General features: G+C 41.8%; 3 protein-coding genes across 3 annotated transcripts; 2 read left to right on the top strand and 1 right to left on the bottom strand.

Annotated features, from left to right (window-relative positions):
• Positions 1 to 8262: 8262 nt before the first annotated feature.
• Positions 8263 to 16349, top strand: gnl2 (G protein nucleolar 2). Its single transcript, XM_079561152.1, has 16 exons — positions 8263 to 8463; positions 8713 to 8797; positions 8887 to 8981; positions 9907 to 10046; positions 10263 to 10447; positions 10527 to 10593; positions 11113 to 11271; positions 11349 to 11462; positions 11758 to 11886; positions 12577 to 12681; positions 12839 to 12997; positions 13128 to 13235; positions 14724 to 15193; positions 15415 to 15503; positions 15881 to 15948; positions 16034 to 16349. Exons 1-16 carry the CDS (start codon positions 8400 to 8402, stop codon positions 16175 to 16177), a joined length of 2181 nt encoding a protein of 726 aa, XP_079417278.1. The 5' UTR covers positions 8263 to 8399; the 3' UTR covers positions 16178 to 16349.
• An 18-nt stretch (positions 16350 to 16367) lies between these two features.
• Positions 16368 to 19248, bottom strand: dnali1 (dynein, axonemal, light intermediate chain 1). The gene is made up of 6 exons (XM_079561153.1): positions 19096 to 19248; positions 18600 to 18721; positions 18337 to 18506; positions 17932 to 18110; positions 16589 to 16753; positions 16368 to 16498 (listed from the first exon to the last, which is right to left on the bottom strand). The coding sequence occupies exons 1-6, from the start codon at positions 19174 to 19176 to the stop codon at positions 16463 to 16465; spliced, it is 753 nt and encodes a 250-aa protein (XP_079417279.1). The 5' UTR covers positions 19177 to 19248; the 3' UTR covers positions 16368 to 16462.
• A 401-nt stretch (positions 19249 to 19649) lies between these two features.
• snip1 (Smad nuclear interacting protein) lies at positions 19650 to 24767 on the top strand. The gene is made up of 4 exons (XM_079560698.1): positions 19650 to 19917; positions 19981 to 20110; positions 22133 to 22707; positions 24107 to 24767. Exons 1-4 carry the CDS (start codon positions 19760 to 19762, stop codon positions 24390 to 24392), a joined length of 1149 nt encoding a protein of 382 aa, XP_079416824.1. The 5' UTR covers positions 19650 to 19759; the 3' UTR covers positions 24393 to 24767.
• The last annotated feature ends 412 nt before the right edge of the window (positions 24768 to 25179 follow it).

The raw sequence follows: 25179 nt of genomic DNA, 5'->3' as shown, positions 1-25179 counted from the left end.
GAGAGTGGAAAGCCCGATCAGAGAAATCTACACCCAGCCACAGCCAAGTTAATGGTGCACAAATGATGGAATGTTTTTGGAGGCAGGTGAGGCGTGAAAGAGCCCATAAATAGGCTCCCAGTCTCGGGATTTGGAGCGAGTTAAGTTCAACGTTATACGCGCACATCAATTTCAGTGCCTTCATTCCTGCTTCCTGCAGACGGAGTGAGAGGAAGGGCAGCACGACCTCAGTAACACCAAACTCTAACAGGCTTAAAAGATGAGACCCTGAAGACCGCGACGTGTGCCAGCTCAAACATTGGATCGAGTTAGATTGTTTAATTTACAACCTTTTAGGGCCACCACAATGAATTTGGAGAATTGGATTGGCTGGCGTTTTAGCCAAAACTGCAATTCTAGTGTTCTCTTTGGGTCAGTTCAAGCTAATACTTAGACAGAATAGCCAGTGTAATTATTTCCCTGGAATGAGACTGTTCCCCTTTCAATGATTCACGCCAATATAAGTACCATGATGTCGCTATGCTGGCTTTACACAGACTTACACTGGACAAAGTTAAAAATCCCACTCAAAAGGCTAATAGCATTAAAGTCTAATTACACTCCAACCATCCAGCAATGCTATTTTTCAGATGCTCGAAGACCATATTTGAATCTTATTTAGTTTTATAAGAGTTTACTTGACTGGAGCTGTACTCTGGGAACCACCAGGAGAACCCTCTCTGAAGTTCTCAGGGCTGAGATGGTTCATACGGCTGTAACATGTCAGAGATGTACTTTGGTGCTAAACCACGAAGAGACTTGTGCTCAAGCAGAGCTGTTTTAAATAATATTCTCTGAGCGACAGGAAGAGACCAAAGCACTGGGCTAATATGATCATATTTCCTGGCTCTGGATGTACTGCAGCAGTCTAACCGCTGGTTTAGAGAGGCCATCAAGCATATCATGCATTCACTCTCCTTACTGTTGTTACTGTCTCATATGATTAGAGCTGTGTTCCAAAACAGTTTTCAAGTGAATTTAACTTAGCCTACTAGTAATTAAAATGACCAGAAACGTTGGTCATGTCGTTTTAAACATTGAGAATGAGTATTCTCATTTCAAGACTCAGCTCTTCAATTCAACTGCCAGTCAGCTTGACTGTGGTGCGCTGATGTATAGACTACATAAGAATAATCCTCTAACAATCACTTTCCTCCTGTACCACAGACCCTCCCAGTGGCAGGGTGCATTTTTAAGTCCAGCATATGGTCTCTCTTGGAAACAGACTGTGATTAGCTCTTTATCCCTCTCAAATTTGCACCATGGCCATGGCCAACCCAGTAGGCGACCAACCGAGTGAACATACGGTTAATTGCTTTTCATTTTTGGATTTCCATAAGATGTATATCTGGATAAACAAGCAAATGTTAACAAAAGTACAAAAAGCTTCCCAAGCGTCAATTATTCATTGACCTGAGCAAGAATTGCTTTCTTTCTTATCCAACTACTCCACAACCAATTGGCCCAACAGCATGGAATAATGGCCAACGTTGGGGTTACTGGGAGAACATCTCTGTTGACCGACCTGGTGTCCTGTTTATGCTGAACAATACTGAATCCATCTGTAGTCTTGTGTAGTTTGCATTGTCTTAACGTATAATCTGATTTCATGGTCACATATTGTATGCAGCACAATGCTCTCAGAAGACCACAGGGGACTCTGTGAGCCCCACTTTCCACAACATGCAGTTTATGTAAAACCTTGTTATACAGTCCCCCTCTCAGTCAAGAGCCAATATCTGCTGTGTTTTCTCCACACTGAACACACATTTGGATAAGTTTGTCATCGACAGAAAAAGACTGTATGTTGCCAAACCACAATGCTGGCACATGGATAGGAATCTGCATGCTAAACGGTCCAACTTTTCTCAGTTTTTTCTCTTTTACAAAATGTTAATATGTGCTATTATAACTAAACACAGGTCTAATCATCACACAATATTTGAAATCCAGGTGTTTTATCATTAACCACAATGGCACATTGGTTAGGTACTCACCTCACAGAAAGACAGTTTGATTTCCTAAGGTTTCTGCACAGAACTATCCTTCATCTCTCCTGACACAGAGTGGTTCATATGGTACAAAATAAAGCCTTTTTCAAGTAACTTGAGTTCTCTCTATGACCAGAAAATAATCAGAAATTCTGACAGGCGTAGCTGTTGCCTTAAATATGTTCAGAATTGCCGGAGAACTTTCAAGAGACTGCGGAGTCTATGGGTCAGGCTGTCAGGAAGCTGAACTCTCTCCTTTCCTTGCCCTCTTTCCCTCTGCTTACACCTACAGCTACTATATTTGAGATTTCAATCAGTCTGCACTAAGGGTTTGAGAATAATCTATATTCCTTTTTCTCTATGTTTCATGTAGCATGCAAGTGCATCTGTGACATGTCTTTGCGTCTTCACTGGCGGCTGGAGGTCCATCAGACCCACCGGGTTCATCACAGAGCAGCCCCTGTATTCATCCAATGCCCACTCATCTGAGCTGGAATGAGCCAATGCTTCCTGATCCATTCACCTCTATGTAGTGAAACTGTTGCCTCTTTGCCAGTGGCTTCTCCATATGTTTGAATGTGACATTGTGCTCCAAAGGGGCTTGTTCAGTCACAGTGTAGTTCTCACGGAGCTCAGGTCGAGCGAGTGAGGTGCAGCCTGTGTGGCATCTCTGGCCTGTCGCGGTGCCAGCTGCAGTTCAGGTGGTCCTCTGCTCTCTTTGATCCTCACTCAGTCACCAGTGTGTGAGTGTGGTAGTTCGGGGTGCGTTACCCCTCCCTGCCTATAAAAGGCCACTACCTTCATCCGCACTTTCCCTCACCTGACCTCCCACCCCGTGACGTCACACGCTGGCGCAGCTGTCATGGCGGCGAGACTGGGGCTCCAAGCTGTTTGGGCACGATAAGGCGCACCGTAGCTTCTGAGGGCGTCAAGCGCAGTAGCTCGAGATGGTGGCGCGGGCATCGTGGGTAAGCGTTGGAGCAGTCTCGTGGTTTTGAGTAACTTGGCGTGTGGCTAACGGCCCTGTTCTTTCTAGTCTTCGGCGGCTCGGGGATCCTTGCGGCTGTTGCGGGCCAAAGGGTGGCGCAGCGTCGCTCTATACGTCTCGGTATGTCCTTGGTGTTATGTCTTTGTTTATGTGCGTATGTTGCCTACTCATTTGTATGTAAACTGAATGTATCCATGTTGTCCAGGCTTCTGCTGGCGGGAGTCTCCCCCTTTTTCCTGTGTGCACTGGCCTTCGGGTGCACAGTTTGTAACCACTGGACTCACTAACGGACTGCATTTTTGTTTATACCCAGTTGTGAATGGGATGTTGCACCACGTGTCTTTAACGTCAAAGTCGAACATATATTTTAATGCTGTTTTATATAGCAGAAAATAAATTAATCGAAGAAACGAAACTTCCGTCCTGTAATCATGTGTTTCTGTCACTTCAGTCAACGAACCTGCGTAGCCTTTTGGTGTATAGAACAAAATATTTCTGGTTTAACCAGTGGCGTTGTCATGGATCGAACATAATTGTATAAACAAATAGCACCATCGCCCTCACTTGGTCACATGAGCGCTCGCCAGGGGGAAACAGTAGTGCTCCACTTCCCTTTCAAGCCATGACCTCAGCATGGCTCACGCTGCTTTGAGGTGACACAGACCTCCGAGTGTCTGCTGCGCCTATCGAAATGAAAGGGCAGCAGATAAGTGATTGAGACAAACCGTGTGCACAAAAAGTCTTTGGAGCAGAGATGAGTGCCATTGCCCACCTCCGGGGAAAACTATGCCCATTTAACTCGAACTAATTGTTGGCAACGTGGTCATGGCACCTAGCCCAGCCGACACAGACTTAAGATGTTCGGGCAACAGTGGTTCAGTGGTCAGAGCATTTGGATCGAGGTGGACTGTTTGCTCCCAGCTCTACTACTGCTATAGTATCCAATACCTTTGTAGTACACAAGTGAGTGAAAGGCCATTGACTCAGGACAGAAGTGGCGATACCACCACAGAGTTTTAGTGATCTGTTGTTTCATCAACTTTCTAAAGCAACAAATCATTGTTTAAATTATTGGTAGTAGTTGCTCTTAATTTTAGCCACCCCTGTTAGTCACAATTCACTGGCTTATCTGAGGAAAGGAAATGTCCAAAGGCAGCTACCGGTGTGTCGTGGCAGGTTGGCCTGTGTGGACCAGATGCCCCGATTGATCCCTCTGAACTCACCACAGCTTTGTCTTTGAGCGAGTTTGTCTTGGATCAGCTAAAGACAGGGCCGCTGCCAACTTCTCTAAACAAGTGCTCCAACAACAGCTAACAGGTTTGGCAAATCAGGAATGCATGGAGGTATTTGGGCAGTTTACTAACAACTACTCCTAACGTGCGCAAGTGATTATTGTTGCTGTAGTTTCCACCTGCTTCACCACAGATAATCTTATCAGCTAAATACTAGCTGGTGGTGGAATGTTCTATTCAGGTAGGAAGAAAACAACTTTATTTATTGAAGTGCACATTTTCACAAATGAAACCCCAATGTTCCACCAGAGAAGGTCAGGTCATTTAAAGCTAGAGCTCAGAGCAAAGGAACACATTTAAATGTTTAGCAAATTGGATGGAAGTAATTACCCATAATTTAACAGTCACTATATAAAAGTGCAAGAACTCATTAGATTAAACGTGTTGTGATGTCACTGAGCCAGTGCTAAGCTGAATTTATCTTTGCTTATCTAAAGCCAAAATGGTGGTTTACATGCCAAAGATTAGCGCTCACAAACATCATTCATTAGCGGCATCTCCCACCAGCGGTTGCCAGATTATACAATGATTAATGTGGTGCGAGCTGCGTAACCACAGCAACCCTGCAGCTGAGAGGGATTGGAGTTTTGATTAAAAAAAGAGGATATGACGCACTCACTTATTCATATTTATATAAAGAATAACAATATGACTTCATCTCCAGCTGCACCAGCTGCTTCATCAGCTTTCGATTGAATTTCAGATTTATAGATCCCCGGCATCACTATAAAGACTTTCCCAATGAAATGTGATTAATACCTCATGTAATTGGCAGATGTATTTTGTTAGTGGCAAAATAAACCAAGGGTGCCTCCTATCAGTATGACGGCGTCTTTATGGACAAGTTGCTTCATCAATCTCTTCCTAACAGAATTAGGTAGATGTCGACGCTAGGGTGCATGTCAGTAAAACTGAAACTGAAACAAAGGGCTTCATTTGTCAAGTTGTTTGTTGAAAAGGTGTTACTGAGTGTGTGCATGGACCATTCTGACCCATGTGTCTTTGGAGGTTAGGGAAACTGGAGCACCAGGAGATGACCTGTGCAGACAGAACATCCACACAGACAGACCTCAGCTGAGAATCAAACCAAACCATTGAAAGATGTGACATCAAGCAACAATAAGACATCACCAACACTCTCTTCATATTCTCTGAAATCACTAAAGCTTTGGATCACATATCTTTTAGATATTACATTTTTCTGTTATGATAATCATATTAAAAAAGCAAAAAGAGCCTTTTATTTCTTCCACCGCTAAATGTGACGTTTCAGGTGCCTTTTATCAGACAGCGGCTGCCCGAAACGTCATACCCGCTGTGAATAAAATACAGTTTTGGGAGCTACTTAAGTTAGACATTAGTTCAGACACATTTTTGATCATCTCATCTTAAGCTTGTGGCCCTGCAGTTTTTGTATATGCTTTTATAGGATATTTTACTTGTCGACTACTGAAGACAGATAGTGGATTAACGACATCTTAGACAGCTGAGAAGATCTCTGACCAGTGCTGCGTCCGAAACGAGCAGATTGGTAAGAGGTCTTACACCAAACTGGATGTGCGTCAGCGTCCGCCATGACAAGATGCTTCTGAATTGGTCTGTCAGTTAGGAAGTAGTTAGGAAAAGGAGCCTCGATCCTAACTATCATATAGCCACTTTAGCATAGGGACCTCTGATGCTAACTAACCGGTGATTAGGAGCTATGTGCCATCCCATAAGCCACTACGCCAAATCCCCCCACCCCCCTCGGCCCCACCCTCGAGTGATTCATGCGCAACCACTGTTGATTGACAGGAGCACATAAGAAAACTAATAATAATAAAAAAATAAGATTCTGCACAAGCCACACTTTATAAAAGTGACAAAATCCATGTTGTCATCACCATAGCTCAGTCACGTGTCAGTGTTAAAGAGCCGCCTCAGTAAACAGACTAAATGCTTTTGTTTTCATTTAGTAGAAACTTAAGCCACATGGCTCATTTGCTACTGTAGCTTTATGAAACAGCTGTTGAAATAAAAGAACACGAAAGGGAAATGTATGTATGTATTTTGTTTGGCCTGCACTACACCAATAACTTTAAAGAAGAAGACAAACAGCTGTTTGTGATGTCACTTCCCCTGTTTAAGGACGGACGGATTGTTCAAAAAGCTGCTGAAGCTCTAGTTCACAAACTGCACAGATCTAACAGTTGACCCCGTGAAAGGTTAAGGAGTTAGTTGCTAGTGTTTGTGCTTAGAGGCTACAATTTGATGGTTTCAGACGCAGCCCAGATCTCAGATGGGTGCCCGTGAGGAGCTCAAGCACACAGTTGGAGCCCAGTGTAGAGCCACTGCTCTGCAGCCACTCTGAGCGTAACAACAGATCCGGGGCATGTCTCATCAGAAACACTAGTAGGTTAACATTTGATCTACGACTATGACATGTTTCATTCAAAGCAGGGTACAAGGGTACGCTTAACTAGAAACTGAAAACTATTTTGGAACAGGAAAATTGCCTGAACTTTACTGGGTATATTTCCCAGTACACACCATTGTCACTCTGTCTTTACAAGCCACACATCTCTCTCCACCTCACCGAAACAAAGTGCTGATGCAAAGTTTTTCACATCAAATTTTCACATCATCTGTCCACTGTTCTCACTCCAGTGCCTTGATGGGAGGCCAAAGAACATTGTGCTCTACTGTCCTCAGCTTTTCTCCTTTTTATATGCCTTTATGCACTCAATGAAAAGCAGAATTATTCCATGGAATATAATTGCTCCTAAAACTGCTCGTCAGTTGTCTTGTTAAACTTTGATTTCCTTGTATGTGCATGAGAAAGGACTTGCTGTTTCACCAGTCTGGCATGACTTTCCAATTGTGAGATTATAATGTTATATGAAATATAGGCCTTTTTTTGGTCTTTTTTTGCCTTTTGTTTGTCTTTGATTCTTGGTTGCACATGTGCTGCAAATTAGTTTTGTTTTTTCCTTTTCCAGAGGCAATCCATTATGCCCTGCGGTCTGTCTGTCAAGGGTAACAAAGATCTCCGGGGCCTGTTGTTGCATACAAATTATTAACCAATTATTTGATTTTTTTTTCCAACAGCGATAGAGCACTGTCTAATATGTTCTGTCATGTGAGGGAAGGTCACAGGGAGTGCAGCCAACCTGTTGCTCCAGCAGCTGTAAAACGCACAGTGTGTTTGTGAGGGCACAAAGAAGTGGACAGTCAGTGTATTGACAGAAGGGCAGACTACTACTTCTTTATTAAAGGAAAATAAAATACTTAAAGATGTCAGTGTAAATTAGATACTGGAGTCAAAAGGATATGGTAAACATTGTTACTGTTATTATTTGAGGTGAAAGAGTTACATTCTGTGTATGTATAAAGTAACATGAGTATAATTAATATTTTCTTAAATCATTTATTGCTGTGTAATGCTGATGCTTTCTGTTCCAATTCTACCCTGTATGAGGCTGAACAGAGAACATTCCTTGGTCTGTGTGTGTATAAACTCAGTCCTGTGGCGCCTTCAGACCTCTACAGTCTCTATTGTCTGTCTCGCTTACCTTAACACTGGACCACAAACTGAGAAACATTATATGAGCAACATATGGCCTTTACAATAGCATATATTAGATTAACTAATTTCAAGCTTATTGATCTGAAGAACATTTAAAATGAAAGACAGCAGCACGCAGTCTGCTGTTTGCAATTTGTGTTGCGCCCTCTCTTGGAACTAAACAAAATAGCAGGGCCAAACACTTAACATTATTCGTGTTTTCTTTTATTTACATAAATGTGTTTGAACAAATAACAATATAGCAAACTTGTCTAGTGGTTATTCCATGCTTAGTTTTAGTTTACACTCACTATATCTTTTAGAAAATCCCAATAAAAGAAAAAGTCGGATCGGCTCCTGATTGGTTCACCGGCTCAAGCGCGTCGCCGCTTTGATGACGTCGTTCCTGTTTCCCCAAACTGCACGTGGACGAGGCACAGTTCGGAGCAGATGGAAAATTCATCGACAAAACTGACGCTTTAGGAACATCCGAGTTGAGATTTCTTTTTTAGATTTTCTTGGGCTTTACCCGCACAACAGCAAACATGGTGAAGCCAAAATACAAGGGGAAGAGCTCCATAAACCCCTCCTCGTCCAGCAGCAACCCTGGTGAGTTAGCTGTTAGCATTAGCACTGCTGTTTGTTTACAGCAGATGCTCGCTGTCAGGATCAAAATTGCTGTTGTTTTCCGTTTTGATGCGTGTGCAAAACGCTACGGTTGTTAAACGCTTGTGTATACATGTGCCTTCCCAAATGGCACTGTTATTGTCATGGATTGTGACATTGGTAAAGAAGAACTACAGCGTATTGGACACATGGATAACAATAACATATTTACATGGTGCATTTGTGTTGCAGACCGAGTCAAGGGGGCTGGGGGGGGCAACATGAGGGACAGATCCACCATCAAGCGTCTGAATATGTACAGACAGAAGCAGAGATGGTAAGTCACTCACTTGACACTGTAAGGCAGTCACTTTACATGGTCTGACTGTGTTTTCTGCAATTGACACATGTGTGATAATCTCATAGTAATAAGCTGGGGAAAGTCGTCAGACCTTTGCAGTACCAGTCCACAGTGGCTCCTGGAACTGTGGCCAGAGTGGAACCCAACATCAAATGGTTTAGTGAGTTTTCTTATGCATCTTTTACTTGTCCTAGTCCTTGGTGAAATGTATGCTCATATTGAGTTTGTATCAAATGTATTTTGCTGTAGTTACTGAGACCTACATTTGAACACTGCATGGACAAAAAGTCTCCACCCCAAAATAAAGTCACACTGACTTTTCTAATATTTTGTTAGGCTGCCTTTAGCATTGTTTAGAGTGCACTAGCATGGTTTCAATGAACCGTAAAATGTCACAAAATTGATATGTGTCAATTGTTGTAGCAATTACATTTATTAGCATTGTATAGCACTGAGAAACATCAAAATTGTATATTTATTTTTAGTTTCTCTTCATATTTTCAGTGGGGTTAAAGGCCCTATACCTGTTTTTATTTTTTATTGCAAACAATGAAAGAGGAAGCCACTATATTAACATGTTACTTGTAGTCCAAACTAATTCCTAACTTTCCTAACATATTTGAAGCATCCAAATTTGTACCGGAGACGAGTTCATAGGCAAATGTCACAACTTGCAGGGTCACTTTTCAGGGTCACGTGCACAAAAATGTTGGAAAACTAGCCAGAAAGTTTAGGAAGTGGATGCTAAAGGAGGACTAAGCTCATTTTGTTCCATTCCTAGAACTAAAATCAACTATAGTGCCTTTAAGGTCTGGACTCTGGTGGCCAAACGAAATAGAAAATTGAGCCTGATGAATCCTGTCATTGTCATTTTGAAATATGCCCGCGCCATCACAGCCATTTAAGATGTTCATTTACGTTGTCAGTGGATCTCAATCTTTAAGCACGTAACGTTACTTAGTGCGCTGTAATGATTCCAACAGGAGACTCTAACCTATTTGCTTAGTTCAACTCAGGGGGTGACTTTTTGAGTTCAGCTTACAATGGTTGTTCTAACTTTGACGCTATCGATGCTTTTATTGCAGCCAATACACGTGTAATTAAGCAGTCTTCACTTCAGAAGTTTCAAGACGAGATGGGTGCGATACAGAAGAACCCATACCGTGTGGTGATGAAACAAAGCAAGCTGCCCATGTCCCTCTTACATGACCGAGTCAAAGCCCATGTGAGTACGCTGCACGTTTCACAATATGAAAGCTCAACAAATGATTTACTTGACGAATGCAAGCTCTGCTACTTAATCATTCACTTGATTTAGTTCAGTGCTCTAATTTAAATATTATTTTCTTATATAAAGTCCTCATACATATGTTTCAATTTGTTTTTGATACTGTTTGTGTTTGGTGCTTTTTTACTGAACCACTGTTTCCCTCTCCCGCAGAATTCTCGGGTGCACATTTTGGATACAGAGGGTTTTGAGACTACATTTGGACCCAAAGCTCAGCGGAAGAAGCCTAATCTGGCGGTTGATGACATGAAGAACCTGTTGGAGCAAGCCGAGGCCTCAGCCGAGAGCTACAGCGTCGACAATGACAAAGACCTGGTTACAGAAGACACTGGGGTCCGGTAGGTGCCAAACCCTGTGCGACTGCCCGGGTAAATCGCCATGTCATTATGCGGTTGAGCTAATTGAATTCTGTCACAGGGATGAAGCACGAGAGGAAATATTCAAAAAAGGCCAGTCCAAAAGGATCTGGGGAGAGCTTTACAAGGTATTCTTTCCTACATTTTAGCTGCATACAAGGCTTTGTATCTTTTACTGATATTAGTATAAGCCTTAGTCTTAACACCGGGCTATGTTTAGTTACGAGTGAGTAGAATTTCTTTCCTGATCGGAGCTCATAAGTTCACCCTCCAACAATTTTGTGAAGCAATTTTACCAGAAACAGATCCTTTACCCTCAACTACAGATGAAAGAATTTAACACATAGGCAGTGTTCCAACAACGTAATCTATTTTTGATTTGTTTTGAAACTGGCGGGATAATTACATTAAGATGTATTACCAAGGGTACGCACATTGTATTGTATTAGAAATTGAAACCCCAAATTGAGGGACAAATCAAAGAATAACATTGCAGACATAGCCACTAAATTTCCTGTTGCTTTGTTATGACATCACACACATCTATTGGAAACACTGTTGCGGAAATGTTAAACATGCCATAAACTATAACCATGAAGGATTGAAGCGCCGCAAACTTCAGTCAGTGCTTACTTGCTTATCTTTAGGTCATCGATTCATCCGACGTCGTCATCCAAGTCCTGGATGCTCGGGACCCCATGGGAACTCGCTCTAAAAGCATAGAGAATTACATGAAGAAAGAAAAGCCCTGGAAACATCTGATTTTTGTATTGAACAAGTGTGACCTCATCCCCACCTGGGTCACGGTGAGCCATCACAGTTCAATACTATTTTAGGAATTTAGCACGTTGTCGTTTATAATCCTCCTGTTTTAATCTTGTAGAAACGGTGGGTAGCCTTGTTGTCCCAGGAATACCCCACTTTGGCTTTTCACGCCAGTCTCACCAACTCTTTTGGCAAAGGCTCTCTCATCCAGCTGCTCCGGCAGTTTGGAAAGGTAAACCTGACCTTTTATTTGGCAATTTGATGCTATCTGCATGGAGTCCATTTTCAAAGGTTTGAACCATTGCCTGGGAAATAAATCCTCTGTTAATAAACTTTTCTTCTTGGCCAACTCTTTCCACTTTGAAAGAAAAGACGAAAAGAAGTCCTTTGTCTCTGAACTAATGTGAAAAGTTTGTTCTGCGCTTTTAGCAGAACTGAATATCTTTTTGGACCTGGACTGGTGTAATTTTGCCGCGCTGCGTGAACTGATGAATAGCTGAAGACTGTTTGTGCTTTGCCCCCCACAGCTCCACACAGACAAGAAACAGATAAGTGTAGGTTTCATCGGCTACCCAAATGTGGGGAAAAGCTCAGTCATCAACACGCTGCGATCCAAGAAGGTCTGCAACGTGGCCCCCCTCGCTGGAGAAACAAAGGTAATGCGCTCGACTCCAAATGCGTTCTGTTTTTGATCAACGAGAGTCGATCAAACAATCCAAAGTCCTGCTGTGTGTGTTGCCTGTAGAAAAGGCTTTCACTCTGATGCCTGAAGCAGGGTCATGAGGACAAGAAGAGTAATCTCCTTGACTGGGTGTGTTCTTTTCCAAAGCTGTGAATCTGAACCAAGCAGAGGAATCTGATGGGCCTTCGTCCAGCTCTCCTCCAAATCCTCATCCCATCTTCATAGTCCCAGGAAAATGTTTTTACTGTGCCATAGTCAAACATCCCCATTATCCTCAGCTAGGCCTTGGCTTTGTTTTTGTTTGTCTGAAATCATCTGCATCAAATCCACGCAACTAAGAAAGTAGCAGAACTTTCCAGGAGCCAAAAGGCAGAAATATAGTAATATAAAATGCTGTGCAAGGCATGCGGATACTACGAATAATGTTGTGAATGTGCCATTGCCGGATTCAGCAAACAAAAAACCCGAATAGTCACTAATTTTTTGACACACGCAAAGAAAGACAAAGACCAGTTGTAGTGAAATGGAAAGACAGTTTTCAAAGTTTGTATGAATATTGAGTTGGACAGAAAATAACGTTTGGATGCGTGTCTGTGTTTGACGCTTTGTTTTGTTCCCAAATATATCTTGGCTGTCCCTGTGACGTAAAGCTCTCTGTGTACAGGTTTGGCAGTACATCACGTTGATGCGACGGATCTTCCTCATCGACTGTCCCGGAGTTGTGTATCCGTCAGATGACAGCGAGACAGACATTGTACTCAAAGGAGTGGTAGGTTTTTGTTTTTTGTTGAACTGTTTATCCGTAAAAAAGTAATGTTGGATTTACATGCTTTGGTTTCGCAACAAACCAGTGCCAACAATCTGCTTTCTGCGTAGAGTATTTATATTGAAACCAAGTGTCTAAGTCTGTCTATTTCGTGATGTAGGTTCAGGTGGAAAAGATCAAAAACCCAGAGGAACACATTGGGGCAGTGCTTGAGCGTGCCAAGCCAGAATACATCCAGAAGACCTATCGCATCCCCACATGGAACTCTGCAGTAGACTTCCTGGAGAAAATGGCACTTAGGACGGGAAAACTATTAAAGGTGGAGAAAACGTGTTGAATAAAGTCTCTTTCTATCCTCTTCAATCTAGTCCACTTTGTAACACCTGAAGTAGCTTGTGTTATCTACTGGTCAGGCACTGATCCTCACACCGTAATGTTTTATTATTCAGGGCGGAGAACCAGATCTCAGCACAGTGTCCAAAATGGTGCTGAACGACTGGCAGAGAGGACGAATCCCGTTTTTTGTCAAACCTCCTGGACTGGAGGGAGATGAGGAGGTTAGTTGAACTAAACACAGTATTTAAAAAAATCAGATGTTTCATTTGAAAGTGAGATTGTATTCTGTTACTTACTTTTCAATCGTTCCCTCCAAAGACTTTTCAGTGAATACAAGGAGTAATGGGGAAGAGGATAATTTTGTGTCAGTGGAAAAAGGCCGCCTAGCTATTTCACCTTCTTACTTAAAATTGTTACAAATCAGTCATAATGCACAATTCTGGGCCCTACAGGAAAAGTAAATGCAACATCTCTTCTCAATGACGATGCCATTTTGTATTTCTAAACCTGTAATGCAGAGAAAAAATAATAGTCGCAGGTTTGTTTATTACATGGTTTTCAATCATAGCTTTCCTGTAATGGATGCCATTTTGAGAACATTTGACAATTTAAACCACCAACCTTTTTTGTGTTGCACAACTAACTTACTTAGTTTACAGGATGATCAATAAAGCTACTAGTCAATAAGTAAGAATACAATATGTTGTGTTCAAATAAAGTAAAACTACTATCAAACTCGTACCTAACTAGGGCTGGGACAAAATATCATCTTTGCATTCCACTTTGTGATGCAATGCTATGTATCGATAGTCTCGCCAACCAGACTCCGCTTCTTTACAGAAGAGGATCTGGCAACACTCCATTGCGCGCTTTCAAAGGAAGCGACGCAGCGATATGGAGCCAACCGACCAATCAGAGCAGCTCCCTGAACGGGCGTCACATTGTTGCGCCTTTGTTTTGTAGTTTTTCAACACAAGCAACCACTTCACGTAATGCTCCGGTATGCTTGTGTTCTTAAGTTTTTCTGACATAAACGACAGAAGTCATTTACTGAACTCCGTGTGGCAGGAGCGCCATTGTTAATGTCCGAATGATACAACTTTCTTGATGCTGTTTCTGTCGTCACATCCGCTATGTTCTTATTGGCTGTTCTGCGCTTCGGTTGTCCCACATTAGTCCCGCCTCAAGCAGTAGCTTTTCTACGACAGGGTCGCCAGACTAGTCTCCTAGTTTATTAATTAATAAACATCGGAGATTAGTCTGGATGCCAGGCTAATGTATCGATACTTTATCAAATATTGCAATACTTTCAATACTCGTGTTTGACATTTTCATCACACACTTATTTGTTTTTCAGTACATTTTGTGTTAATGCACTTTTCAATCTTAAAATGGTATTTAGTTTATAAACTTTAGACACATGACTGTTTTCTTTTTACACATTTTAAGGTTAACCTGTTACTTATCATAATTGCTTGTATCGCAATACGTATTGGATCGCCCTCTGAGTATAGTTATCAGCTTGTGACAAAAGTGTATCGTTCCATCACTATACCCAACCCAGCTAAATGTCAATCAAATGCTTTCCTTTGATAATATTCCAAATACTTCACCTTTTTCAGATGTAATTCCAGGCACCACCTACTTACAGTCAAACCAATGGCAAACATGACAATTGTTCAAACTATTGTGCCTTTGTTGTGATTCAGGGAAAGATGCCTTTACCAATCGCAGGAGCACCGGAAGCTGTGAGCGAAGTGCAGGAGGAGCTGCAGGACAATGTTGAAGCTGTGCCCGATGAGCTGGCGAAACTGGAGCAAAGGAAGAAGGAAGAAGTCCAGAAGATGCTCGCCAACGTACGGCAGAACTTCGGCAAGATCAATGTGGCGCCCGAATTCAACGAGGAGGACCTGGTTCCCGTGGAGATGCCCGACCTGAACCTGGATGACTTCTCCGGCTCCGACAGTGAGGAGGAGGTGGAGGAGGATGAAGGGGCAGAGGAAGAGGGAACTAACGCTGAACCCACTAACGGCGAAGTGGAGCAGTCGGCTACCCCTCAGACTGGCAAGGCGAAAAGCAACAAGAGTTCACGTGAGGTCATCCGCGTGCTGGACGAGAAGATCGCCAAGTACAAGCAATTCCTGGACCGGGCCAAGTCCAAACGCTTCTCCGAGATCCGGTCAGTGCGCCCACAACCACAGCGCATTGTTTTACTAATGATGTGTGTTCTGCTAAATTGTCAAACAGAGAGGCCTTGCGTCGTAGGTGGTCACTAAACCTGCCGGGACAGTCACAGATGGCCCCGCAAACTTAACTGAATCATAGTTCTTTGTCGGCTTTTAAACGGATTGAAATGATTGCCTTGTTTGGTCATGCTTGACTGTCTTTTCTTCTGGACAGGATACCTAAGGCCCTCTCCGACGAGGCTTTAGCAGACATGAAGAAAAAGCAAGAGGCAGCCGAAGCAGCAAAGCAAGCACAGAAAAAAGGTACTTTAGGTTTTTGTAACCAAACCAAGGTTCCTGGTTAAATAAACGTTAATTGTAATCAATGTTTAAGCCAAAACAAAAACATGGTAATATGAAGCATTACTTTAGTGTTAATAGAGGAGAAAACATTTCTGTCTTTGATGGTTTATATTGGTTTAAGTTTCGTGTTTACTGTATATTAGATTTCTAAGTTGCTAATTTATATCAAAACAGCCTAACAAAGGCTTATGTATGTATCTTATCAATTTTGGTTATTACAAGTAAGAATCTTTGTATCAAAACCACAGATGACAAAAAGAACAATGTGTGTAATTTTGAATTTATTTGAAAATTTGACACAAATCCAAAATATTGAGAGTATAACAATTTCATTACAGCACGAAATAAGAAGAGGAAGGCTGATGATGATGAGCCTGCTGAAGCTCCCAAACTGTCGTCAAAACAGGTATGAAATTAGATCCAGTATATGAAAGAACCTACCCATTTATGACCTAAAGATATATTGTAAATCAATTCTTTTGTCTTAACAGAGGAGAGCAATGGATCGAGCAAAGAAGGAAAAGAAAGTGGGTGTGCGCTATTATGAAACGCACAATGTGAAAAACAAGAACAAAAGCCGAAAGCAGCCCCCATCTGCTACAGACGGCCATAAAGCCAAAAGATCAAAGCGCTAGACTGGATAATATAAGACACAACTAATAAATCCTTATTTAATTCAGCTCGGGAACTTTAACTGGTAAAGACGTGGGTCTGCTTGATGCCTTAATTTTACTGTAATCATTTGCAGAAGGCTAGGGCTTTAGCTTTTCTGCCTTTAAAATGTCTTCTACCAATGGGAAACATTATACTGGGTTGAAAATGTTGTGAAATAATAAATATACAGTAGTGTCTACTGTAAAAACAAAATGTACAGTTTGTATTGATCATGTTGAAGATGAAATAAAAAGCAAACTTTTCTGTTAATTCTTTGCCGTAGTTATTGATTCCAATTGGTTCTGAAAATATAACAAAGAAATTGAACATAATTAGTTTTGAAATTAAAATATATACAACCAAGTCTTGGATGAATGAAGAGACATGAGCACCTTGAGCTGCTGGTTGGTCCTCTTGAGAAAGTTGATCTCCTCCGTGAGCTTCTTCTCCTCTGCCTGGCGCCGCTCCGCTTCCCTTTTCTCGATTTCATCACAATTGGCCTTCTGTTCATTTAGCTGCTTGATTAGATCCTGCTTCTCTTTCTCCACTTCAGCAACCTGCGAGATTAAGACAGGTACATGAGAAAAGGACAGGACTGAGAAATGTAAAATTGTGAAAGAACAGTGCCCTCTGCTGGTAAGGAAACGGCATTACAGCATTTCAAGAGATAACAGGGTTTCTACAGGTAGCTAACCTGGCTAACACCAGGCTGCTGTGTGCGCTCGAATTATTTCGAACTGCACAACAGCCTGGGGACCATGGCCAAATCTCCGGTGGATTTGGGAACCAATCACAGAGCGAGGAGGGACGGCAAGACGATGACGCGCTATTCGATATATGGAAGCTTGTAGTTTATTTACGGATAATTAAAAAAAAAGTTTATTTACGGATCCAACATGACAGCAGCAGACACGATGGTATTTTTTGATCAAGCTTTAGACCTTGTTCTAAATAATTTAGCTCAAAAGTTTACAGCGGGTACGTCATACGTCATCTCATACGATGATACGATTGGCTGGGGCTACGTGCAGACGCATGAGACTTTTTTTTTTTTTTGTTCGTATCGCCCAATAAACGACTATGGACGATCGTAAACCACACCTCTCCTACGAGAAAATGAATTGGTGGTCCCCAGACTAAATATCACTTGTGATTTTAGTCTGGTGTTAGCCAGGCTAACAGGTAGCAGCAAGTCAGTTGGATGCTTTTAAATGCCATCTTAATGCCCAAATAAAATATTTTCAATGCCACAAATGTTGACACCAAATATTGAAAAGCAAATTGGATGGATTTTTGATTTGACTTCTATGACAGAAATAGCTGACTTATTTCATTTAATGGCTGTAAGAATCCAATTTAAAGATTCTTAATGATATTTAAGGCCTTACATTTGGCACAATTCATTTAACGACTTTTAATGCCCCACGGAATCCCTGGATACGGTCAATTGCAAACTACTTAAAACAAGTGTGTGCTAAAAACTATAAGTGGGGCCCATAATTAGACAAAAGAAGTGTCGGTTGGTGCCACAATAGAATATTTATGGCAAGCATTCAATAACTAAATATGTATGAATTGTAATAATTGTCCATATTGTAATAGATGAAATATGTGCAATATACTATGAACTTTTTGGGCTTGCCTACAGTCAGCATCATCACTGCTTTCCATCAATAGCAAGCAATAGTAATATAATTAATCAACTACAATGTGTGACTGTTTTAACATGACCCACTCTTTTCTCCATGTCGGCCGTTCCGTGTTCTGACAGCAGAGCCTTCCTCATGCCGAACGCCACGCTGCTTTCATACAGTGTCTGGTACGCCGCAATGGTCATGTTGATTTCCTCCCGCACTCTTAACAGCAGCAGGCCCCTCTCGGCGCAGTTTATGGTCACTTGTCTGATCAGCTCATCTGAAGAGGCGAGGCAAAACTCATTAAGACGCACATCCAGAACATCTCCTAAAACAAGGCGAGTTGCTGAAATAATCTCTTAACCGAGTGCATTTTCTCCAGTTCGGCTTTACCCAAATCTAAACGCCTTTAGAGCTTTTAGATTTGGTGCTCGGATAAGTATCGCAATTACAATATCTTTTTTTTTTTTTTATCATACAGCACTACAACTAAGCCTCTCTCTTACCAAAGCACTGTGAGTAGATTTCTCGGCGTATTGGGCAGATGCCTGTGAGCCTGGCCTGCTTTTCCTGCAACTTTTCGTCCAGTTGTTCAGTTAACTGCAACACATCTGCTCGTGTACAAGGGGCAGAGGAGACGTACTGCACCCATACCTGGGTTCCCTCTGTCCATTCTCTGTGGAATTAAAAGAAAAGACAAAAAAAAAAAGCAATGTTAGTCTATTTTACGCTATGGCCATACCGTTTGATTTTTTGAAGTATGTCCTACCTGGGAGGAAGAATAGAATTAAGAATATCTTCATGTTCACTGCTGTCTGCTTTTTGTTTGGGAGGAGGGGGGACAGGAGAGGTATCTGAAGATTGCTGGGGGCTCACTATGTAGTTGCGGCCCTAAAAAAAAAAAAAGAAAGGGTTAGAAAAAAAGCATACACAATTTACATGGGCTGACAGTTTGGCCTTCAAGTTGTTATGGCTGCCCTGGCAAGAGTATACAATAAGTTATTCACTCTTTATGCTGTAGTTAATAATTTAGCATGGTATAATCATTTTAAGATTTGTTATATGATTTTCCCTAATAAACTAATAGAGATTTTAAAATGCAGAATAAATACATACATACATAGATAGAGATAGCGAAACTGGTCACAAAAGCATTTGGACTCAACAGTTTAGGTCATGATTTGACAATGGCAGATTCTCACGTTAACAGTGAAATTAACGTTATTGTTTGCCCTGACTGACTTCCCGGTGCTCGTAAAACTCACCTTTGGAGACGTTACCCGTGAGCTTTTGCTGACCAACACCGGGTTGTCATACTTGAGCAGAGATTCTGCCGGCGGTATCATGTCGTGTTCATAAAAGTTATTACCGTAAATGTCAAATAAAAAAAAAGTTTTAAAGCGTCGGGTGCAAGTTTGTCGATGAACACAACACACGGAAATGTGGATGCGTTACTATGGCAACGGCGTTTTTGTGTGCCACTTCAGACTTAATAAAATAAAATAAATATATATTTTATTATTGATCCTAAACAAATCGTGACAAGTAACCTACACATTGCAAATATGTTTAGTATTTCGGTGATAATATAATATGATATAATATAACATTATATTATATACTATATTAAAAGACTTTATTAATTTACCTAGATCTGTGGGTTAAACGTGGAAGGTGTATGTTTGTACCGTGGATGTATTGGAGGAAAAAAAAACGTTTATTTTTACAAAACCGTTTACGCTGGTTTTGTAAAATGAGCTAGGAACCAACAGCAGCAACACAGGAACCGCGCCGGCGACAATTATTTACGTACCACGGGAAGCGGAAGCACGTGAGCTGAACAAGAGTGGAAGTTTGTTGTTTTTTTCACTGTGAAGATTTTCGTTTTCGGCGATGATTGTTTAGTTTATATCGACGGAATCCTTCACAATGAGCAAAGAAAAGCGACACCATAGGAGGGAATCCCCCGAACGGGCGGCTAAAGTCAGAATAAAGCAGGAAAACGTGAGTCCTGTAAGGCCCCAGAGAGCGCGGCGCTCCAGGTCCAGCAGCGGCAGCGGCAGTCCACCGAGAAGAAGAGCTAGCAGGTGATTACAAGAACGCTATACAAGTGATATGTTCTCTGCGAGTTATTAATCGTTGTTCTGTAGATCTCCCGTGAGGACGAAGGAGCAGACCTCGGGAAGGGGCCAGGGTTCCGCCGCCGCCAGCAGCAGCAGCAGGTCTCCCAGACGCAGAAGGAACAGTCCCCAACGAGACACCGACGTCTCAATAAAACGCGTGAGTCAATGTTACGTCAAAATCAATGAAATAAACTAAAAATAAATGCTGATGACACTTCGGTCATTAATACATAACCTTTAGAAAGCATGCCCTGTGTCCCGTTTGTTCTTTGTAAGACCTCTGAAATCAGACTCTTCGGTAATGATGGCAAGATGAAGCCCCATGAAGCATTGAAGCCTCACAGCCAATTGCATCACACATGGTTCGAAGCATCAAGGTGCTTTATTTGCTCCACTACGCCATCATGTGGACAACAAATGTATCAATCGATCAGTAAAAGTTTGTTTATATAGTACTTTACAACAACACCAGGAGGACCAAAGTGCTTCACAGAAAGATAAAAACATTTTTTTTTAAAAACACACCAAATGTTTACAACCTGGACACAATTCAGTGTGCTCTAAGTATTAAAGGAATAGGCCACCGTTTTTACATACTGATATATGCTCTTACCTCACTTTAGACATGTTAATATATCCCCGTCTGGTCTTTGTCCGTGCGCTCTGCCAGGCAAACGGAGCACATACGCAGCCTCTCCCACATGTCATATAGCTCCAAAAAAGCTCACGATAGAAGCTACCAAGCTCTTCCACGTGTTCCCTATTTAAATAAAGTTACGTGAAGTGTTTTCATGCGAAGTATATTTACACAGAAATGTAACGTGTCGATTTTATAAGCAGATAAAAAGGGGGACTATATTGTGAGGCGTAATGATACGAGGAGTAAAACGTCCGCGCAGTAACTCCTAAAGACTTCCCCCGCTCACTTCCGTCAATAACCTTTAGGAGTTACTGCGCGGACGTTTTACTCCTCGTATCATTACGCCTCACAATATAGTCCCCCTTTTTATCTGCTTATAAAATCGACATGTTACATTTCTGTGTAAATATACTTCGCATGAAAACACTTCACGTAACTTTATTTAAATAGGGAACACGTGGAAGAGCTTGGTAGCTTCTATCGTGAGCTTTTTTGGAGCTATGTGACATGTGGGAGAGGCTGCGTATGTGCTCCGTTTGCGTGACAGTGCGCACGGACAAAGACCAGACGGGGATAAACATGTCTAAAGTGAGGTAAGAGCATATATCAGTATGTAAAAACGGTGGCCTATTCCTTTAAAAGCAAGTTTGAAAAGATGAGCCTTTAATCTGGATTTAAAAAGGGACAGGTCCATAACATGCTGAGTGCTTACAATAAATGGTGGGGGCTGAAAGACTAAATTTGCGAATTTATAGAGTTGTGATGGAAAATGTGCTTGTGTTACTTTGTTTATGTCCAACCCAAATACACAAAATGTCACTTTTGTTTTGAATCGCGCTTCAAACCCGCGAATCATTTCCTGAATTAGTCACGTGTACGGCCACTTCCCGAGGCTTCGAACGCCGCCACACACGTGATCAACACACGCATCGATACGCGCTTCAATAGACACTCCTCTAGATTACTCGGCACACGCTTCGAAACCTCGACACGATCGGCACATCACTACTCTTCGGCTGATCTGTGAAATGTAATTATTTGTTGTTTACTCTTAAGAAAACACCAGGAAACTCACAATATTAACTTGCTATACTGATAATATTACTGAGGTTTTTATCCCCTTAGCCGAGCACTTTTTCTCCAGTTCGGCATCACTAAAATCTAAAGGCAAAAAAGTGTCAAAAGAGCGACAAAAACGTGCCGGAAAAGCAACAACAACGCAATAAAATAAGCAACATAAACACAAGACTAAAGAGTGATAAAAAAGCAACAAAAAAGTGGCGAAAATGCAACAGAAAATGATGGAAAAAAGTAACAAAAACTACAATAAAAGACAGAATTGTGACAAAAGAGCAACAATAACATGCCAGAAAACACACGAAAAAAATCAACAAGAAAGCCATGAAAGCGTTAAGAAGATGACAAATAATGTGATGAAAAAGTGACCAAAACCAAAGCTAAAACAACACAGTTAGTGTTACTATTGAGGTTTTGTTCCATATTAAAGCCTGATTTCACCTGCTTTTTTTTTCTCAACAGGAGCGAAATGAACATCGCGGCGGTGGTGATGAGAGGAGGAGAAGAAATGACCAGGGAGAAGAGAGGAGGAGCAAATGGGAGACAGACAGGTCCCGCGGCAGAGAACGGGACAGAGAGCAGACCCATGAGCGGGACCGCGGAAGAGAGAGGCGGCGAGACAGAGATGCGTTTGCCTCTCAGCACGCTGAGCGGCAGCAGCACGATGAGCGGCGGAGGGACAACCGTCAGAGGCGCGAGGAAAACCCCGAACAAGAATTTGGACAACCTGGAGAAGAAGAAGAAAGCAACGGAACAGCTCCTCCCGCCGACAAAGAGAAGCCAAACTTTGGACTGTCCGGGGCACTCACAGAGGACACCAACACATTCAGAGGAGTGGTGATCAAATATAACGAGCCACCAGAATCCCGTATTCCGAAAAGGAGGTGGAGGCTGTACCCCTTTAAGAATGATGAACCTCTCCCAGTTATGTACATTCACAGACAGAGTGCCTATCTACTAGGACGGCAGAGAAAAATCGCCGATATCCCCATTGACCATCCATCCTGTTCCAAGCAGCATGCCGTCTTCCAGTACAGGTGACAATAACACATCATTTGAAACTATTTTGGTCAGTCAGGTAAAATTGCACATTTTCTTGAGGGATTCCTGCCATTACTAATATTATTTTAGCATTCTGAAGTCCATGCTCTCTGGAGCTGTGCAAGGCAGTACATGATTCTTTGGCATTTATTCAGAAATGTTGCACACGGAAAAACAATCATTGTTTCACTCGCATCCTAGAACTGGTCTCACTTCAACAATCCTTACAGACACTGCACTTAAAGGAATAGGCCACCGTTTTTACATACTGAGATATGTTCTTACCTCACTTTAGCCGAGTTAATATATCCCCGTCTGGTCTTTGTCCGTGCGCTCTGTCAGGCAAACGGAGCACATACGCAGCCTCTCCCACATGTCATATAGCTCCAAAAAAGCTCACGATAGAAGCTACCAAGCTCTTCCACGTGTTCCCTATTTAAATAAAGTTACGTGAAGTGTTTTCATGCGAAGTATATTTACACAGAAATGTAGCATGTCGATTTTATAAGCAAATAAAAAGGGGGACTATATTGTGAGGCGTAATGATACGAGGAGTAAAACGTCTGCGCAGTAACTCCTAAAGGTTATTGACGGAAGTGAGCGGGGGAAGTCTTTCGACATGCTACATTTCTGTGTAAATATACTTTGCATGAAAACACTTCACGTAACTTTATTTAAATAGGGAACACGTGGAAGAGCTTGGTAGCTTCTATCGTGAGCTTTTTCGGAGCTATGTGACATGTGGGAGAGGCTGCGTATGTGCTCCGTTTGCGTGACAGAGCGCACGGACAAAGACCAGATGGGGATATATTAACTCGACTAAAGTGAGGTAAGAGCATATCTCAGTATATAAAAACGGTGGCCTATTCCTTTAAGTGACGTGAGCCAATCATCAGCTCGTAACCTTTATTATAAACAAGACTCTTCAAGTTATTCGATTTAAGCACGCCGCCCGTTTGGTATGAACTGGTGTGCTGTGTGGCAACGGCACCAGCAAAAATGCACACTCAAAAAGATCTTTGAGAGACCAGATGAGTTTACGCAACAAATCCCGTAAATTAAATGGCAAAAAAACGTAAATAAAATTGATCAATACTAGCTCTCTGGTGTCGATATGAAACTGATCATGTCTGTGGTATTGATTTTATCAGTATTTGGATTGATCTACATAGCCCTAGTGCACTCTGCCAAAATAATAATATACATAATTTGTGCCACGGTGGACATTTAGTCTGTAAATGTATACAAGTCTATTAATGTTTTAACGGAGGCAGTCTCAAAATGGAGATCTTTTAACAGTATTGATATTATACAGAACTGTTGAGACAAATCTTACATACAAATACACAAACCCACAATTAACTTGAGCTGACAATGTCTCATTCTGTCTTTCAGACTGGTGGATTACACTCGGAAGGATGGCACCTCTGGCCGCAGGGTGAGGCCATACATCATTGACTTGGGTTCTGGCAATGGCACCTACCTGAACAACCAGCGCATCGAGGCCCAGCGCTACTACGAGCTCAAGGAGAAGGACGTGCTCAAGTTTGGCTTCAGCAGCAGAGAGTACGTCCTGCTGCACGAGTTTTCTGACACCAGCGAGGTGGACTCCAAGCAGCAGGAGGAGGATGATGAGGACGAGGGAGTTGATGAGGCAAACAATGATGAAACTGAAGATTAGCTCTGAATATTGAGTTTGCCAAATTCATGGTTGGTTAGCGTACTCTGTAATTACTTTGTGCTTAAACCTGCCACCGCGGTCTCAAACAGGACTTCTATTTCTCAGGTTGTGTGTAGTCTGATAAACAGTTACAGCAGACTGCCTCTGGTGCCACATAAATCAAGTTGTATATTTTTTGGACCTTGACAATGTAGTATGGTGGACTGGAAATTATTACAATTATTACATAATTATTACATATTACAATGTTCATTGTACATACTGTATGGAATGTAACTGTTATTGTTACTTTAGCCTACATACCAAATGTTCTTGTTTGTGTTGTAGCCTTTACATTTGTGTCCCTTCACAGTGAAGTGTGTATTTCTGACTTTTATTTCAGTCTACATGGCATTGGTAATCATGTTTTTTGTACTGTAAATAAACCAGTGGGACATTTTGAGTGCTTGAGGTTTATTTGAATTGAGATAAAGCAATAGATGAAATATGATTACATCCCTTATATACACAATAGGAATGTCTTATGTTGAAATAGGAAGATGAGTTTACTCAAACATTATCCTCCGGCTCTTGGAACAACGTGTAAAAAGTGTAGGTGTATGGTTAGGATTTGAAATAGTTTGTTAGCAGCTCCATAATGGCTAAACTAAAAATGACATTACCTCCGTTGAAATGCAATTCTTGTTTACTCAAGTTTTAAATTCTACAATGTGACTCCTGCAGACTTTTGCGTTCTGCTGAGTGTTTCTGAGCGGCGCTGTATCGGTTTCTCTCATGTTTCACGAGA

Source organism: Gobius niger (assembly GCF_951799975.1).
Source record: "Gobius niger genome assembly, chromosome: 8".
Taxonomy (NCBI): domain Eukaryota; kingdom Metazoa; phylum Chordata; class Actinopteri; order Gobiiformes; family Gobiidae; genus Gobius; species Gobius niger.
Note: the sequence above shows the minus strand (reverse complement) of the source record. Positions and strands in the feature narration are given on the sequence as shown.